The sequence below is a fragment of the Taudactylus pleione genome, unplaced genomic scaffold (assembly GCF_031769625.1).
Source record: "Taudactylus pleione unplaced genomic scaffold, aTauple2 ptg000229l, whole genome shotgun sequence".
NCBI lineage: Eukaryota > Metazoa > Chordata > Amphibia > Anura > Myobatrachidae > Taudactylus > Taudactylus pleione.
This window is the reverse complement of record NW_028284631.1, coordinates 3549507-3564308: the sequence shown is the minus strand read 5'-3', so window position 1 is coordinate 3564308 and position 14802 is coordinate 3549507. Positions and strand designations below refer to the sequence as shown.

General features: G+C 41.8%; 1 protein-coding gene across 7 annotated transcripts in view; it reads left to right on the top strand.

The window, feature by feature from the left end:
* The window catches only part of KIF1A (kinesin family member 1A), a 238983-nt gene that overhangs the window by 150174 nt on the left and 74007 nt on the right, over positions 1 to 14802 (top strand). For all 7 annotated transcript variants that reach the window (XM_088479232.1, XM_088479230.1, XM_088479228.1 and 4 more), the window contains exons 7-14: positions 1550 to 1661; positions 3310 to 3387; positions 4520 to 4585; positions 5358 to 5375; positions 5927 to 6002; positions 8043 to 8121; positions 9127 to 9269; positions 13693 to 13826. In XM_088479232.1, the coding sequence (XP_088335358.1) occupies positions 1550 to 1661; positions 3310 to 3387; positions 4520 to 4585; positions 5358 to 5375; positions 5927 to 6002; positions 8043 to 8121; positions 9127 to 9269; positions 13693 to 13826 (706 nt within the window). The remainder of the gene's footprint in view (positions 1 to 1549; positions 1662 to 3309; positions 3388 to 4519; positions 4586 to 5357; positions 5376 to 5926; positions 6003 to 8042; positions 8122 to 9126; positions 9270 to 13692; positions 13827 to 14802) is intronic.

Sequence of the window (14802 nt, the reverse complement as noted above, 5' to 3'; positions counted from 1 at the left end):
GACCTATAGAATGTTCTGTGTAATGTTACTCTCAGGCTCGCCCATTTGTAGATGTAATCTATCTGCAGAGACCTATAGAATGCTCTGTGTAATGTTACTCTCAGGCTCGCCCATTTGTAGATGTAATGTATCTGCAGAGACCCATAGAATGTATAATGTAATGTTACTCTCAGGCTCTCCCATTTGTAGATGTAATGTATCTGCAGAGACCTATAGAATGTTCTGTGTAATGTTACTCCAAGGCTCGCCCATTTGTAGATGTAATGTATCTGCAGAGACTCATAGAATGTTCTGTGTAATGTTACTCTCAGGCTCGCCCATTTGTAGATGTAATGTATCTGCAGGGACCTATAGAATGTTCTGTGTAATGTTACTCTCAGGCTCGCCCATTTGTAGATGTAATGTATCTGCAGAGACCCATAGAATGTTCTGTGTAATGTTACTCTCAGGCTCGCCCATTTGTAGATGTAATGTATCTGCAGAGACCTATAGAATGTACCATGTAATGTTACTCTCAGTCTCGCCCATTTGTAGATGTAATGCATCTGCAGAGACCTATAAAATGTTCTGTGTAATATTACTCTCAGGCTCATTCAGTTGTAGATGTAATGTATCTGCAGAGACCTATAGAATGTTCTGTGTAATGTTACTCTCAGGCTCGTCCATTTGTAGATGTAATGTATCTGCAGAGACTTATAGAATGTACAATGTAATGTTACTCTCAGGCTCATTCATTTGTAGATGTAATGTATCTGCAGAGACCTATAGAATGTTCTGTGTAATGTTACTCTCTGGCTCACCCATTTGTAGATGTAATGTATCTGCAGAGACCTATAGAATGTACCATGTAATGCTACTCTCAGGCTCACCCATTTGTAGATGTAATATATCTGCAGAGACCTATAGAATTTACAATGTAATGTTACTCTCAGGCTCGCCCATTTGGAGATGTAAGGTGTAGTCTGTGAAGCTTCAGGGTTTTGTCTACTTCGCTAGAAGATGGACTGAATGTAGATGAAGCCACGACCATGTCAGTATTATACCTCTAAGCATGATGCTTTATGATCTTGTTTAAAGTTATAATGCGAACATAGATAAAATACTTAAATCACATTACACCTGTGTCAGCATTCTCTCATCATCATAATGCTGTCGACTTATTAACTATTAACAGCATTAATGTCGATAAAACGTTTGTGTTGCTAAAATACATTGGATCACATTATATTTATTGAGCATCAACATATTACTCATCATTGTAGTGCTCACTCAGCAAGGAATGTGGTACATAAGTATCTCAGTGGTACATGCCTTTTACTCTCATTAATTAGAAACTGTAGTAGCTCCAAAACTGAAGTCATTGTAACTACAGTATGTACACCATGTAACCATCTGCAGTTCCTGTACGTAATATCTTACAATAATTGCTCCTATAAACAAACGTTTTGGCAGAATGTTCAGAAGTGAATGTTATATGAAACCGTACCAGAAACCTTGGTCTAGTTTTGTGCCTCTGTGTCTGCTGTAATGTTTCCTTGTCTCCACACAGGACTGTCGCTGCCACCAACATGAATGAAACCAGCAGTCGCTCACATGCGGTGTTTAACATCATCTTCACCCAGCGCAGGCACGATGCTGACACCCAAAACACCACAGAGAAGGTCAGAACCAAACATCATCATGCCACACATACAAGCGTATTTTATTCCCCTCATAGACAGAGAGTCATGTCAGAGCCAAGCGTGTTGTATTCCCCCCCTTCCCCCAGAAGTGACATATACAGAGAGTCATGCCAGAGGCTAGCATGCCCCCCCCACTCCACAGTAGCTCCGCGGTTATGTCACGACAAAAACAGATGTGCGGAAGCTAATTTGATTGGCTGTCTGGCTGCCTGTCACAGGCATGTGTCTATCAAGTCCCATCCTGATGGATAATTCCCACCCCTCTCCCCAGTGTTGGGTGCAGAGAAATATGGTAAAGAAAAATCTTTGAGGAAGAGATCCCACGGTCCCACCAGAGGGCTACATTTAATAAGGGTGAGGGCCATGTGCAACTCTCGGGGTGCAGGTTGTGCATGGCTGCTTAGACATTAAGATATGCATTGTCTACTGTATCTTCTAATAGCTCATTGGATGGGCTCAGTACCTTTCATGAGAAAGTTGTAAAAAAAGTTAACGTCAGTTAAAACACATGTCCCATCCATACAGCCCCCCCAAAAACTGAAATATCCTGAAATTACATGTCATTATTAGTCAAATTAATTAATTTAAATATAATTTTTGCCTAATTTGTCATTTCGGGATTGTTGGTGTCCAAAGGTTTCTGAACAAAGGGCCTGATTCAGAGCCGGACGCTCTGACCAGAGCGCTCGCTCTGAGTCAGGGCCCTCCTACCTAAAAATGGAGCTCCCTCCGTCGTGCACATGCGCATTAGGGCACCATCGACCTGCTTGCGAGCGGGTCTGAATTAGGCCCAAAGTCCCCACATTTATAGTCCAAAATAGGGATTTTGCACAACTTTTCACCTGCTCTGAGATGGTGGATTATTAGCCTATGGAGAATTTGCACGTGCATAAAGTTCGGCAATTTTGAGCGAAAACTTCACATCGCCGTAAAGTTTTTGCAAAAACTGGGCTTTCCACATCTAATTGGATATGGCCCAAAATGGTACGCGTTTCTTCCAGGTGCAGCTGGACAAAGGGCCTCATTCAGAGACGGTCGTTAGATGCAAGCGGTCGCTCTGAATCAGGGCGGCCGCTTGCATCCTGAACGGCCGCCTCCTTGTCGATCGTTAAGCTGTGGGTTAACACCCACAGCTCTAACGACCGACATGGGTAATGGTCGCGATGGTCAAGACCATCGCGACCATCGGGGCTTACGACCAGACCCTAGGGTAGGGTCTGGGCACTCGTAAGCCCCAGGGAGCTTCCTGCTCTGTTCGAGCAGGAAGTTCCCACTGACATCAGCAATGATGTCAGTGGGGCCGCCCCCAAACGGAGAGTGTTCCGATTGGAACGCCTCCATTTGGCCGGGCACACCCCCGGCCCGCCCAGCAAACGGGGCGAGGTGTCAGTCAACATCGATAGCTCGCCCCGTCTGCTACGAGACCCCTAATCACGGAGCGCCCGCCGTTAGCCGGGTTTTGCGCATGCGCACGACGGAGCCGGCTCCGTCGTGCGCATGCGTTAAGGGACAACACCGAGTCGCTCAGCGCTCACGACCGACTCTGAATGCGCTCCAAAGTGCTTTGTCCATGGTCACAAATTGCAAGTCACTGATGAGAAATTGTAATATTGTTCTTTCCCCGTAGGTTAGTAAAATCAGTCTTGTGGACCTTGCAGGAAGTGAAAGAGCGGATTCCACTGGGGCTAAAGGTACAAGGCTAAAGGTAAGACTTTTATCATTATCCACCTTGTTCAATATTTGGCCCTGTAAATGATAAATTAATGTGGTTTCCCTTTCACAAATATTAGAATTTGTATAAATCTTAAGCTTTTAATTAACCCTTGTCAGAAGGACCAAATAACTTAATTTCACATTGGAAGTGTAATGATTTATGATAATTTTGTTCCCAGAGCAACAATACACTCTTACTTCCACCCACATTAATCAATATTGGAAAGGAAGTATGAGTGGGAGCTGGCCAGCCTGGGAGAATAAAGTGGGTATGACTCACAATGGTCCTAAGAATCATTCTCTGTGTGTGTGCGCTTTCATTTATTAAGGTTAGCAGACATCATTGTTTATCACTATTGTCATCTCTGCCGCTGAGAAACCATCAGAGGTGTCCTGTTTTACTATTTCACAATTATGGGGAGCTCAAGTGATACGAGAGACAAGATTTTATTCTCTCTTATGTATTATTGCTTCAATCAGTCACATTTTACACCTAATATGTTATTGATGACTTTTGGGGCCTAAAACTTGTGTTTTCAGGGTGTACCCGCAATTAATAAGTATCCCCAGAATGTATCTACAGGGGACTGCAGCAGATATTGGAGATATCTGCTGAGATCCCCGTTTTCAACCGAAAAGCAGCCCCCATGGACAACGTATGGGGGCTGCTTTCTTGCCAGATTATCTGATCATCAGCCATTGTAGCCTATAGACTACACTTCGCAGAACGCACATGCGCAGCACAGTGGCAGCTGCTGCCATATGAAAGTAAAGCGATCACTAATTAAATCACTTGACTTTTATTCACCTCCTAGACAGGCTCTTACAGTATAATATATGCCGGAGGTACTTAGGGTCCTATTTACTAAGCCTTGGATGGAGATAAAGTGAACGGAGATAAAGTACCAACCAATGAGCTCCTAACTGTCACTTTTCAATCACAGCCTGTGACATTGCAGTTAGGAGCTGTTTGGTTGGGACTTTATCTCCGTTCACTTTTTCTCCATTCAAGGCTTAGTAAATAGACCTTTGTATTCCTTATTGCTGTGAATAGCAGTGAGAAGAAATAAAAACATTTCATTTCACTTCCTTTTCCTCTCCTTTCTTCTTTTCTCTACATACAGGAAGGTGCAAACATCAATAAGTCTCTCACTACACTGGGGAAAGTGATTTCTGCTCTTGCTGAAATGGTGAGTGTATCTCTATACTCTTCCGTCCACTTACATATGACCAAAATTCTAAATTACTATTTTATCTTTCGCCCGATCTGGGGGACACTGCAGACTGTGGGTTTAGAGGGGAGATGTTCTGTAGTTCAACTAAACGGATTAAAACTGACAACAGGAAACATAAGTGCAGACTAATACAGACAGTGTACACATTTTAAAAGATATAATTATGTAGAGAAAACAAAGGGAGTAGTCCCTGCTAATATGAGCACATTACATTCTATAGGGAATATGCTTGGAAACAGTGGGAGAAGAGGGGAGTAGAGGGGCAAAGGCTGTAGAGTTACTGTAGGAGGAGGGGTGGTAAGCTAGACTGAAAAGTGAGTTTTAAGGGGATGCTTGAAGGCCCAGAGGCTGGATGAAAGTCTATTGGAGCATGGGAGGGCATTCCAGAGGTTAGGCGAAATCTTGAATGTAGGATCATATTATCCATACTTTCTTTATCATCATCATTTAATTCTTTTTTAATCACCATTATTATCGCATATAAGGTATGGTACATTCTAGAGGCTACTGTTTCTAGAATAAAATCCTCCCTGATATCTAAGATAGTGTATAATAGATTGCAGATGTGAATGTTTATGGATTGGTCCATTCTGTTTTACTAACAAAAGTCAATGGGTGCTAATACCTTGTAAATTATTATCTAATGTCCGAAACTACATTACCATCCATAGCTGGCCCAGCGTAGTCCTACTGTTATCTGACGTTTTTTCTCTCTGTTTTCCCACAGGACTCTGGAACCAATAAGGTGGGATTACAAGTTTATGGCATTGCAATAATCACAGGATAAATTGAGCAGAAAACAAATACATACTGTACGGTGTAAGCGTATCTGAACATGTGTAGACGCATATTAAAAATACATGTAGCCGGGTTGTGTAAGAAGGTGCAATTTACATATTATTAGTCTGTCAATGTTAATTTGCCTGAGGCATTTTATATATATGCCCCTAATTAATGAATTGATCTGGTAACAATTATAATGTGTTAATAGGAAAGTATAAGAAAACTGCACTTAATTTGTATTTTATATGTAGGCGTGTATAGCGTTACTGGGGCATGACATAGGCTTGCACAGCTCACTGACTGTATGTAGGACTTTGCTCTTAAGTGTGTTGAACGGAAATAATGTGTATAAACCTATTAGAGAAGTAATGATGAGGAATATGTTGTCTTATAATGTTTATGAGGTCAGGAAAGCTGAGAACTAACAGTAGAGGGTGACATATAATTATGCAGATAGTGGGGCTTACAGTATATAAAATAGATATTTCATAACTGATTTTCCATCAACTACAGAACAAGAAAAAGAAGAAGACAGATTTCATCCCATACAGAGATTCTGTACTCACCTGGCTCCTGAGAGAGAACTTGGGTAAGTAGGTGATTTATACCCCCTCATACCCATGGCCAGATTAACAATGAAGCAGGTAAACATACTGTAGGTCCGTCATCATCACGTCCACACAGTCAGTCATAAATCATTAGTATTAAAATCATATTTCTCTTTGTATACTTTTACGTATTTAGGGAGACATTGGGCTGGATAATGTAGGGCAGGGGTGGCCAAAGTGTTGATCGCGATCGACCGGTCAACCACGGACACTCGAGCGGTCAATCACGGTAGAAATCCAGCAGTAGCCAATAAGAATCAGGCTAATTCTTATTGGCTAGTTGTGTAGTGAAGCCACAGCTTCCAGTATCTGTCTTGCCTGGGTGGGAGAGGTGGAGACACCAGCGCGGTTCCAGAGGGTGAGTGCATGTATGTGTAGAAGTGTCCCTGGCACCCAGCCTCTCCTCACTGCCCCTCAGTGCCAGTCCCAGTGGTGTGTGTCTGCTGCCACACCTCTCTTGATGCCACTTTTCCTGTTGTGTGTAGTGGGGACAGTGTAGGGATTGGGGAACTGTGTAATTTGTGGGATTAGTGATGTGTGTAGAGGGGTCACTGACCATAATGCAGTTTTAGAGGACCGCTGTACTGGGTAGCCCGTGTGCATCTGTTCCCTTTCTGCCCTGGCTGGGTGGTTAGCATCCATTCCTTGTCTGCCCTGACTGCTGTGCCCTGGCTAGCTGGCACCCATTACCTGCATACCTCCCAACCATTCCCATTTTGTCGGGACAGTCCCCATGTCTCTTGCTTGCTGCAAGGCAATGCCCATTTTGGATGTTCTATGCACCTTTTTTAGGGGAGTACCTACAATTGTAAAACATTTTTGGCCTTTAGAGTAGATCGCCAAGCCCAAAAGTCTGGCCGCCCCTAGTGAAAGGTATATACATGCCGACATGTCACTGGTAACACCTACACAGGACTGGTCACAGCTCCTCTGCTTCTCATAACAGGCCCTAGAACATATTCAGCCCTTTAACCCGGCCCTGCTTATAACCCTACTACACGTTCATACTACTAGTAATGAGTGTATACTAAATTAACCTGAGAAGGACATCTCAACCTCCCTATGAGTTTGGCTATTTTTACATCAAGAAAATAGTATGAAATCCTGAGGAGAAACCCGTTCATGTGTTTTTCTCTGCACTATTTTTTATTATTTTTACTTATTTTAATTTTTTCCTCCCCTCTAGACTTTGATGGCCATTAAGCATTGAGTCGTTTCATATTCTATATGCCAGTATTGATCTTAGAGTTCCTTATAAATGTAGAGTAAATATTTTAGTATTAAAAATTAATAAGAAAAGAAATAAGTAAATTGAAAAAAGAAGCCACAATCATATATAGCAGTAACATTATCATGGCCTAAAAAGATTACATTTGTTAATGGCAATAGTTGAAACTTGAACTAAGCTAATTTCTTTCCATTCTTATACTAGTAAGAGAAACTAAACCTTGGATTCAAGTTGGTCTGTGATAGAAATGTAACATCCACAAATATTTAAATACAACACAAGACATCTTAAAAAAAAAAAACAATGCAGGTCTCTGACCTTGTATCTGTTAGAGATGAGCAAAACATCATGAGCATTTAGTTTGCTGGCTGATTAGGACATATTACAGTGCTGCGCAGTTCTGATGATACAATCTCCACGTTCCACGTATGCTCTGCTGTTCTGCAGAATACTTTTCTCAACTGTAACTGTAAATTCAGCAATTAGTGGACAGAACAGCGATCAGACAGCAGTAGTCACTTAAGTGTATTAGGACCAAGGAGACCTGAGACCAAATCCTTTGTAGTGAAATGTCAAATGAGAAACAAGTCGAATAAACTTATTAAGGAAGTTATGAAAATGTTACTCATCTCTAGAACCAGCTCTTGTATCGATTATCTTCTCTATTAGTTTTCTTCCAAGCGGCTCACAGCATTGTCCTTCAATGTTTCTGAAATATTTATTTAAGTTATATTTATGACACGTACTTTGAATTGAATTGTTCTATAGCGATATTTTGTGTTCTGCATTACAGGTGGGAATTCTCGCACTGCAATGGTTGCTGCTCTGAGCCCTGCAGATATTAATTACGATGAGACGCTCAGCACTCTACGGTGAGCAAAGTTATCTAATGTACTCTTCATAAGCAAATATGTACAAACTAAAGTTATTTCACCCAGTACAGTAATGGGAGAATTATTTCTAGACAAAAATATCTTAATATATTAACCACGATAGCTCCAAACAGAGTATTACATAAGATACTAAGGGCCTGATTCAGTATGGATCGTAATTGCATACACAGCTGCGATCTCGTATGGAACACAGCTCCGAAAATATGCTAATGCTCAGCCAGCATAGAGATGCTGCTATCTTACATCCGTACTACCTCGCACTCCTGCGTATACATCACTACCATCGATGTACATCGGCCCGTCACGCACTATTACAGCGGGTCTGACCAGCCGCAGAAACTGCAAGTCTCATCGCACGCAGTGAGTACACAAGCTGCGTAGGCAATCGCAGTGGCTAATTTATGCACGCCCATGCAACGGCGTTCTAACTGACAGGCACACCTGCGTTTCTATGACCACTCCCCGTACATCACCACCTTCAAACGCTCACGGCCTGTCACTCACTCTGCGATGGATTCCTCTGTGTGTTCGTGTTCGCAGCGCACGCCCAGTGTGGTTTGTACGCATGCGCAATGGATAACTATCGCTCCATTTGCGTACGTAGTTGCATTTGCGATCACAACTGAATCAGACCCAAAGTTCAGGAGGTCAAATACAAAGAGATCTCTCATATAATGATCCATGTCCTTCTTTTATAGGTTTTATTAACTATTTGGTTTGGAAACGCATGTCTAAAACTTGAACAGCTTTTTCAGGAATGTTGAAGACTGTCAATTATGGAAATATAATTATATTCACTTAATAGCTAAGTAGCCAAATCCTTGCACAAACAAAACAATTTCAAGATTTTGTTTATTTATTATTATTTTTTTTACAGTTTTTGTTGTTTAGCTCCAGGTGGCTTTTAGATTTGAGTGTCTATGGGTGATAAAATAATGTGACTTCTCAATAACAATATGTAATAGCCACTGTACTTACCTGCAGATATGCTGATCGTGCCAAACAGATCCGCTGCAACGCTGTCATTAACGAAGATCCAAACAATCGTCTGATCCGTGAGCTTAAAGATGAGGTGGCTCGTCTGAGAGAGCTGCTGGGAGCACAGGGGCTGTCTGACATCATTGACAGTGAGTGCTGCCTTACACGGCAAACTTGCAGTACACACCATGGAGGTCACGGCATGCTCTTTCCCATCAGTGAAAGACAGTTAATATATACCCCAAGTAAAACTGTTATTTACTTAGACTTGTTAGACATACTGAGAGACATTTACAGTCAGGTGCATAAATATTGGGACATTGACAGAATTTTCATATTTTGGCCTCTATTCACCACCACAATGGCTTTGAAATGAAACAAACAAGATGTGCTTTAACTGCAGACTTTCAGATTTAATTTGAGGGTAATTACATCCAAATCAGGTGAACGGTGTAGGAATTACAATGGTTTCTATATGTGCCTCCCACTTTTTAAGGGGCCAAAAGTAATGGGACTATCAACTCAAAAGCTATTTCATGGACAGGTGTGGGTATTCCCTCATTATTTCATTATCAATTAAGCAGGTAAAAGGTCTGGAGTTGATTCTAGGTGTGACATTTGCATTTGGAATCAGTTGCTGTCGACTCTCAATATGAGATCCAAAGAGCTGTCACTATCAGTGAAGCAAGCCATCAATAGGCTGAAAAATCAAAACAAACCCATCAGAGAGATAGCAAAAACATTAGGTGTGGCCAAATCAACTGTTTGGAACATTGTTTTCAACAAGAAAGAACGCACCGGAGAGCTCATGAACACCCGGAAGACCACGGAAAACAACTGTGGTGGATGACAGAAGAATTATTTCCCTGGTGAAGAAAAACCCCTTCACAACAGTTGGCCATATCAAGAACACTCTCCAGGAGGTAGGTGTATATGTGTCAAAGTCAACAATCAAGAGAAGACTTCACAAGAGTGAATATAGAGGGTTCACCACAAGATGTAAACCATTGGTGAGCCACAAAAACAGGAAGACCAGATTAGAGTTTGCCAAACAACATCTAAAAAAGCCATTACAGTTCTGGAACAACATCCTATGGACAGATGAGACAAAGATCAACTTGTACCAGAGTGATGGGAAGAGAAGAGTATGGAGAAGGAAGGGAACTGCTCATGATCCAAAACATACCACCTCATCAGTGAAGCATGGTGGTGGTAGTGTCATGGCGTGGGCATGTATGGCTGCCAATGGAACTGGTTCCCTTGTATTTATTGATGATGTGACTGCTGACAAAAGCAGCAGAATGAATTCTGAAGTGTTTCGGGCAATATTATATGCTCATATTCAGTCAAATGCTTCATAACTCATTGGACGGCGCTTCACAGTGCAGATGGACAATGACCCGAAGCATACTGCAAAAGCAACCAAAGAGTTTTTTAAAGCTAAAAAGTGGAATGTTATGCAATGGCCAAGTGAATCCCCTGACCTGAATCCGATTGAGCATGCATTTCACATGATGAAGATAAAACTAAGGGAAAATGCCCCAAGAACAAGCAGGAACTGAAGACATTTGCAGTAGAGGCCTGGCAGAGCATCACCAGGGATGAAACCCAGCATCTGGTGATATCTATGTGTTCCAGACTTCAGGCAGTAATTGCATGCAAAGGATTTGCAACAAAGTATTAAAAAGTAAAAGTTAGATTTAGGATTGTTTAGTTTGTCCCATTACTTTTGGACCCTTAAAAAGTGGGAGGCACATATAGAAACTGTTGTAATTCCTACACCGTTCACCTGATTTGGATGTAATTACCCTCGAATTAAATCTGAAAGTCTGCAGTTAATGCACATCTTGTTTGTTTCATTTCAAAGCCATTGTAGTGGTGAATAGAGGCCAAAATATGAAAATTCTGTCAATGTCCCAATATTTATGCACCTGACTGTATAAAGACGGGTCCATAGGGAGCTGTGTAGCAATGAAGGTGTTTCCATAGCAACCATTTACTTTTGCTTTCATGTTTTAAACTGCATTAGAAAGACTACAGCATTGTATTGGTTGCTATGGACAACACCAGCTTTACTGTTCTCTAGAACAGTTTTATAAATGTCTCCCAGTGTGTTTCAAGACAATAGTGCATACGGCTTCCTCTACACTCTAAGGAGTTGCTTCAACCCATATTGTGGTTTGAATGAACCAATACAGATGTGTCCTCTTATGTTGTGGCTCAGGTCGTGCTTTACAGGCATCTAATTCGTGGCATAAAAATACTGTGGGGAGGCTCAGTGAGACATGACAGTATGCACGGCATGCAATTCACAGTTTCACCGCTGGGTGGCCAGTGCTCCACTGATGAAATGTACAGTACAGATCTGAATACAATAGCAGTGAATGTAGATGACACTACAGTATACCAAGCCATGACTGGGTGGCCAATCTCATACTGCACAGTATAAATAGGTCTGCTGCCCGTGGAAGAAGACGCTATAAAGTTGTACTGTAGAAGTACAGCACGGCAAAACATTGGAGCGGTAATAGACAAAATATACCTGCGGAAAAGCTGCAACTACTAATATATCACACACTCAGTCTTCAATACAATGAGATGTTTTCATGATGAGACTTGAGCTCTGCTTAAGTGCTGGCGTATCCTCTAACAGCTGACAGTTATTTGAACAATGATGCAGAGACAGAGATCTTAGTATGCAAAAGGCGTCTATGCATTAACAGTGAGAATAATTAAACACCTAATGATGTAATCCTTTATTACACAGTCAGTTACAGCTCTCGATCAATGACAAACACACTGTACTATAGCGTACTGAATGACAGGTTCAGTCAGCCAATCAGCGGGCGGTGCTACAGAAACTGCATTGGCTTTATTACGCATGCGCAGTGCAGTTTAGAAAATGCGACATCTGGTGGACGGAAACTTGTATTACACTCTCCGGCTTTTCCAGCATCTCAATACGTTACAATGCGACTCAATATGACATAAAGCAAGCTGCTGCACGGCAGGGAGCAAGTAGCAATGCGCGATACATGGCATATGGATGTTAGATGGAAGAGGACACATCTGTATTTCTGAGAACAAAGCCAACCAATCCGCTGATGTAACTTGTCCCTAGTAAATTGATTGCTGAATATTGGTCTTGCTGCCAAAATCCATTCCTTCACCATACATAGAAGATGGGTCAACTTTCTACAGATATTTATAATGGGCAAATGCAGTGCATAAATGTCTCCAATTAGGCTTTATCACCTGATTGTACATAGAGTGCATATATATGTATGTATTTACCATGTAGTCTAAAATGGGATTGCAGTCTTTTTTCACAAGCCCACCCTCTGCTTTAGAGAACTCTAATGTCCAGGCAGTTTGCTTTGTCTCTAGAATGTCCAATGTTCAGAACGGAACTTATCTGTTGTGTTATCCAAGAACCACGAATGGAACAGTAATCTGCTTGGATATTAGAACTCCCTGAAAGTGGAGATCTCCATACGCCCATATGACCAAGGTGTAATGCCTTGTCTAAGCTCTATACTATCTATTCGTGGTCATGTGACCCACACATTCATTAAATCAACATTTTGATACTTGCCAGCTTATTTTTCCATTATATTGTTCTTAACCAAGAAGAGCTAGGAAAAACATACGGGGGTTGTGTGTCATTCCTTTCACTTTTCTATTGTAATTATATTACTTTTTAGTGTGCATAATTGCAATCACCTTTGGGGTGTGATAGATGTCAAGTGTACGTTAACTAATTATCTCTATGGAAATTGCCAATTCATCCATTGCCCAGCTAGATTTCTTTTGTGACTCCACAAATTTGCTTCTTCATGTGCCTAGGTGAAGTCTTGGCTGGCAAAATGTTACAGCACACTGCACTTGCCCATCATAAATGTATCCGCAGATGTAAAGAATTTACAGCAGATAATGCCGTTCATAGGCCCCTGTGTACATCTTGTTCTCATTTGTAATGTTTTAGGATGAAATGAGCTTATAATATGATACATTATTAATACGATGGTGTAATGTATCATATGGTGCAATATATTTGTGGTTCCTTGTATCCTCTCCTTGTGATCTATCTACAACATCCAAACAGAGATTTCTCTTCTCGCTTCCCTGCTTGTCCTGAATCCTGCCTGCCCCTTTATATAAATTCTCCCAATACTCTTCCTTCCTCTGTCTGCTACCATGTCATGTTCTCACTACAATGTGTTATATATAATCTTGGTTCATTTTCTCTGCACTTCCACCTATCTCATTCATATAATGTAATAATTACCGCCCCACTGGATATTTACATTTCCTTGCTTTGATTATTCTCTGTACTTACTTTACCCATTGTCTTCTGTTAATAAATCTATTTTATAATTTACTACTGTCTCCATTTGCTCTATACTGTACATTGCTCCCTCTTTCCTTCCTCTTCTCCATCCCGGTACTCCCTTCTTTTGGTTCGGAATCTCCCTTTGCCCTCTCTCTGGCTTCTGCTCTCTATAGATGTGTGTCCTGTGGATAACGCCAATGTCCTACACACGCGTCACGCTGCTGACAATCTCTTCACAGCCGTTAATGCCCTGACGGGTATGAGTCCTTCGTCCTCCATGTCTGGTTTGTCCAGTCGAGCCGCCTCTGTCTGCAGCCTACATGAGCGCCTTGCCTTCACTCCAGGGAGTGAGGAAGCTATCGAGAGGCTTAAGGTACACTTTCAAAATAACTATGCTATCTTAGGTATGGATAATGACAGATGGCATGCTGTATAGATATATACTAACTATATACTAACTTAGGGCCTGATACTGAGTCGTACGCATCTGCGGTCGCTCTTCTGTTCGCCCATGCCATTCTGCTTACCTACATATGCGATGTGAGAGGCGCACTGAAGTGTGCAGAGAATGCGTATGACCGGAAGTGGAAGCCTATACTGCCCACTGGGTATCCATCTGCAGGCGCAACCGTCATCGTTAATATCTGACATGTGCCAGCCCCATGCTAGGTGCAAGAAACAGATTTCCTATCTCAACCTGAATGCGACGGTCACGCAAGGAAGTTGAATTACCCGCCCGCTACACTCCCATGACACTCTTACGAAATGGGGCTGTTCCTTGCGACCACATGGCCAATGCCCAAGTTACCACCCTTAGATGCACATTTAATGGAAAGCATGGTTAGTCAACAGATAGATCAATCCGTTTGCTGGCTCAATCTCCGTCAGATAGTGTAACGCTGATCTGACGCATGCGCAGTTACCGATGTCATTCCTGCGGGCATGCGCAGTTACCGATTGGCATGCGCAGTATGTTGAAATACACGAGATTCAGCCACTTTCCCACTTGACTTCCTACTCAGGATCTCAGGGGTAGATGTACTTAGCCGTGGAGGGAGATATAGTAGCAACCAATCAGCTTCTGTAATTTTTGAAACACAGCCTGTAACATTGCAGTTAGGAGCTGATTGGTTGGTACTTTATCTCTCTCCACTTTCTCTCTCCAAGGATTGATACATCTCCCCAGGCCCACAATGTTATTATTATTATCGACTAACGCAAAAGTTTGTGCTTGTAAAAATTCAGAAGAATTGAACCGAAATGGAGTGAAATGAGCAGTGATATATACATATGATAGAGTAACACACTGATTTAGCTTCCGTTTTTTTTTGTGAAACGTGTCATAATTT